Source organism: Lethenteron reissneri, chromosome 64 (assembly GCF_015708825.2).
Source record: "Lethenteron reissneri isolate LAM-NWPU_2019-01 chromosome 64, ASM1570882v1, whole genome shotgun sequence".
NCBI classification, from domain to species: Eukaryota; Metazoa; Chordata; class Hyperoartia; order Petromyzontiformes; family Petromyzontidae; genus Lethenteron; species Lethenteron reissneri.
This window is the reverse complement of record NC_083842.1, coordinates 7,914,746-7,919,741: the sequence shown is the minus strand read 5'-3', so window position 1 is coordinate 7,919,741 and position 4,996 is coordinate 7,914,746. Positions and strand designations below refer to the sequence as shown.

Genomic DNA, 4,996 nt, shown 5'->3' with positions numbered 1-4,996 from the left:
CGGCTCAGGTTACACATTGTTACCTGCCCATAGGGTTCAATGAAGTACACCTGGAAAGCCCCCTTCTGACGGTTGCACTGTGTTTGTGTCTGTCATTACCGATGCGTGCGTACGTGTGCGTGCCTGTATGTGCGTTTATTATTGTGGGTGTTTGGCTGAGTATGCGCGTGACTGGCAAAAAACCGATTACTTTTATCTGGACCAGTACTGGGCCTCCCCTAGGTCGACTCAGCCTCAAATTAATACCTGGTGCAGTGTGTAACACACTGCCACTAGGGAGACAAATGTGGTCGGGCATAGTGCTGTCCACCCACTTCCTCGTGTACCGTGCAGCCTTCACAAGTGCTCGCTAACAGCACTTGCCCCAACAGTCTGTTAAGGGCTCTAGGGGGGATTATTGTTTTGTTTGAAGACTTTGTATTTAAGGTGGGGAGCGGTAATGTTGCGGTGAGCGATGCACTACAAACCCGGCGACTCTCGACCCTAGTTCGATTCCCGCTTCCGACCAATACCAGTGACGATTATCTGAACTGATCCTGGGTCTCCCCAAGGTCAACTTAGCCTGAGTATATGGTGTGGTGTGTAAATATCGCCATTACAAAGGCGGCCGGGCATGTTGCTGGCCACCCACCCCCTCGCTGTTCCGGAGGATGTGAATGTGTATTTGTACATCTTGCTGCGTCTGTCAAGTCATCTAGGTCATTCAACTCATGGCACATAACTGGGTCTGTTCCGTCACCTGACAGCAATGTCTTCCACGCTTCACGTGGCCTCAAGGTGCACCGAGCCTGGCACAAGCGCCGTGGTGATGTCACCGGCACTTCGTGGAATACGGCGATTTTTGTGTGTATGCAATCTCAAATTATTACCTGGTGTGGTGTGGTGCTAGCCACCCTCCCCTTCGAGTGTCGTGCCGGCCTTCATAGGGACTAGCTAACAGCACATACCCCAAAAAAAAGGTTAAGGCTATATGGGGGATTTTTGGGTTTGCATGCACATGTGGCCAGCAGACTTACACATTGTTACAGTATTTAGCTCCTGAACATGTTGCCACAGGCAACAATAGAATAGCCTAAATAAGTAGCTGGTGCAGTGTGTAAACATTGGCGCAAGGGAGACAAATGCGGCCGTGCATGGTGCTGGCCACCCACCCCTTCGTGTGCTGTGCTGCCATTAATAGGTCCTCGCTAACTTGACCCACAACATGCCTTTTTGGAAATGTTGCCTCTGTATAAGGAAATAGTTCCGGGCTAATAGAAACAAACCTACTCCACGAACTAATGTAAGGCTGAGTCGATCTAGGGAAGGCCCATAACTGATTCTGACATTACTCGACGCCGGGAGTCGAACTCTGGTTACCCGTGGTTTTGTAACACAGTGTGCTAACCACTATGCCACCGTCCCCCACGCTGCAGACACACACACACGTGTGATCCCGTCTCTAGCCTTGTCCCAATTTTAGGGGAAAGTATCTGATGTCTGCCGTTACCAGTAATGGTGAAGATCGCGTCGTGAATCTGACCATACTCGTTTGTCGCGCCCGTACCAAAAATTTACAATAAAAAGTCCCAGACTATTCGTATCACACTCGGCACGTACCCAGACCAGTTTGTGGGTGGATGTATTATATACACACAATATATAGAAAGGGGGTTTTGCAGTCCCTTTTTTCACAGAAGAATGTCACATTCTCTACGGAGGGTATATTAACATATTTAGTGTGTTTATAGCCCATTGAAAGTGAGAATTCAGAGAACTTACTCCACACGTCTAGATAAAAGGCACGAATTGGGGGATTTTTACAGGCGAAATGTATCAGATCATCGAGATAGGGTGACGCCTATCGCAATTTGTCTTGCTTTCCTTTCAAGTTAAGTTTAAAACAACACAAAGACGTATAATTCCACGCCATGGATATTATGGTTTCATCAGCAGCAGTCATGGTCAATCCACTGCTGGATGAAGGCCTACTCAAGCCGCGGGCGAACATGGCGATCCTGCAATGCAATGATTAATTCACTTATTGGGGTAAATGTACTGTATAAAAACTGGTTACTTAGAGACGCTGTCATTTTTCGTTGGTCGCACATGTCTGTGATTGCGTGCTTTGGAGGCAAGGGTTGGTGGATCACGTGGATGGTGGTGCTGGTCCTAGCAAATCGGGGGCCCGAAACAGGAATTAATTGTGCAGACCCTCGTTTAAATATATAATCTACTAGCGAGAAGACAGAAAATGTATAGTAGATATCGTTGATAAATAAGGTAACAGAAATGTAGACATATAAACGCGGTGAGATAAGTTAGATACAGACAAAAGCTAGAAATTAAAGAGAGTAAATCGATTTGAATTTGAGCTCACATTTGCTGTCCCCTATTTTTTCTTTGAGTCCTCGGCCTCGTGAGCTGCTTGAGGCTCTTAGCGTTTGCCTGGGGTGCCGATGCGTATAGCTGTGCCACGTGCCTCCATCAGTCTCGAGACTGCTCTTCCAGTGAGTCAGGTATTGGGGAGTGTTTGGCCAAGACAATTTTCAAGCACATGAAGCCAAACTACCCGGGTATGAGAGGAGGGTGTTGGTCTTGAGGCAGGCTGGTCTTTGTCATAATAGACTCTCTCAATCTAAGCACCAGTGCTTAATTCCAGTCGGAATAGTCCGCACCTCTGTTCCGGGAATTATGTTTCTGACATGTCACAGCAATCTCGCCCTATTTTAATTCCCATGGTAGGTATTGTGGCGATGTGTGCAGTGGGGGTGCAAACGCGTGCTTAGGGGCCGTCCATAAATGACGTCACGCGATTTTGGACGATTTTTGACCCCCCCCCCCACCTCGTCTTACGGCGTCACAAAAAGTCAGACCCCCCTCAAATATGACGTCACAAAGCTCTGCGCCCCCCCCCTCCCAAAACCATATTTCCATTTTAAAAAGAAAACATGCTTCAAATCGCTTTAAACTATCGTCATTGTAGTGCGTATCTCTGTATCGTCATATCGTGGCGTCCCTAATTCTCATGAAGATTTAATGTGAATGTGTGGGGTGACTACGGTGCATTTGCGGTTGGAAGTGTTTCCTTATTTTCAACAGCGTTGCAAGGGGGCAACCCCCTGAGTAGGTTTACATATCACAGCCGTTGAAAACAGATCCCATGGAGAGGTCTGCATTGTCACAGCAGGTCAATTCAGATTCAATGAATGGACAGGTCTGCATGGTCACGGCAGACGAAGTCAAATCTAATGGGCAGGTATTCGTGGTCAAAGAAGATCAAATCAGATAGAATAGATCCAATCTGAGGGGTTTTTATTGCACATTTTGTTCCGGAATCTGCTAATTTGACCACAACCAGGGAGAAATTAGGCGTTAGATGTAATCAAATTAGGTTTTGAGAATAAAACAGGAAGACATCTACGAACATCACATTGAACCAAATACCACATTTTACATGTAGACTTTAACGACCAATATCACGATTCATAATTAGTTTATTTTGGTTTAGTTCGTGTCGTTATGAAGTTACATTGTTTGACTTTAACCCTCCACCACTCTACAGATCAAATCTAATAAAGTTGTAACGTAGGCAAATACTGTATGCCATTGTTTGTCGGCAAAGCAGAATGTCAAAACCCACAATTGCGGGCACATTTTGACCACATGTGCTCTCAAGCATACTCTTTGGTTCTTTCGGTAAAGTCACGTAGGTGAAAAAATAAAAATAAATAAATTAAGTCACGACGTTTCGGGCGCAACACAAGCGCCCGTCATCAGGTGTGAACAACCACAGCAAGACACACTTGCTGAAGTAGGCAAAAGAGCTGCTAGTAACAAAGGATTATATAGATGAGGGAGGGGGTGCCAGGGATAGAGAGAGTGGGGGTGGGGGGCATGGGTCAGAGGAGAGTGGGATGCTGAAGCACGGTAAATTTACAAGAGACTGGAATGAGCCGGGATGGGCATAAGAAACTGGAATTGTGGGTATGAAGGCCAACTATAGAGCAGCTAAGTTTTTACATGGTTAATAACTTCCTTCCAATGATTGCTCAATTTGTATCCATCTTCTCGATTGAAGTTATGTCTATGTTTATATATCTGGATGGCTTCATGAACAAACCTTTGATAGTAGCCAGACGGTTTCCAAAGCACTTTGGTCTCGGAAAAAACAATATCATGGGAGCCCACAGCGTTATAATAATGGTCAGCAACTGCGGAAGAATTAGTCCTGCCATGTTTCAAATCTGACTTGTGCTCGCGTACACGGTCGGAGACATGACGTTTCGTTTCCCCAATGTAACAATCACCACAGATGCAACTTAGTTCTCAAGCATCTCGGATAAAGTGTGAAAAACAAAAGTCAATGACGGAATCTTGCGGGTGAGTGATGTGTTAGTCCCATTTACGGGAAGCCGATGAGTAACTCTACTATTTTGCTTGCGCCATTTTTAAATATTCATCCAGGACAAAGAGCATGATAACGAAGCAGCGTAACTAGAGACATAACGTGGGCATTGAATTGGTGATGGTCTGTACTATCGTGCTGTGGTTCTCAACCGGGGGTACGCGGACTTGGGGGGGGGGGGGGGCAATGCCCCAGGGGGGACACGAGGGGATTATTAAATGTGTGAAATAATTTCATACATGCGAATCACTAGTGAATAATTATGTATGAATCTGGCAATATAGAATAACTACGATAACATTTTAACCCATATGGTAACCTACAGCGATACCAAAGACCTTTATAAAACTTGTTGATCGTAAACAATGTGGTTTCCAAGAGTAAGCAACGCAGCGCAAACAAATTACGTCACGCATGCTGAGCGTCCGTTGATTTTTTTTGTATTCTCTTGCAGTTACTAGCTGGTTGGGATACGTCACAAAAATGACAATTGGTTAAAATATTGTTGTTCATTATTGTGTGTTTGCGATTTGACCCCCTCCCGCCCCATTGAGGAGGCACGCAGTATTGCATCGCTATAGGGCATCCACAACAGTCACTTCTCGAAGA

The 4,996-nt window shown here is 45.6% G+C and overlaps 1 protein-coding gene across 1 annotated transcript in view; it reads left to right on the top strand.

The window, feature by feature from the left end:
- The window catches only part of LOC133359005 (uncharacterized), a 42,803-nt gene extending 37,955 nt beyond the window's left edge, over positions 1-4,848 (top strand). The window contains exon 26 of the mRNA XM_061577380.1: positions 4,842-4,848. Within this exon, the coding sequence (XP_061433364.1) occupies positions 4,842-4,848 (7 nt within the window). The remainder of the gene's footprint in view (positions 1-4,841) is intronic.
- The last annotated feature ends 148 nt before the right edge of the window (positions 4,849-4,996 follow it).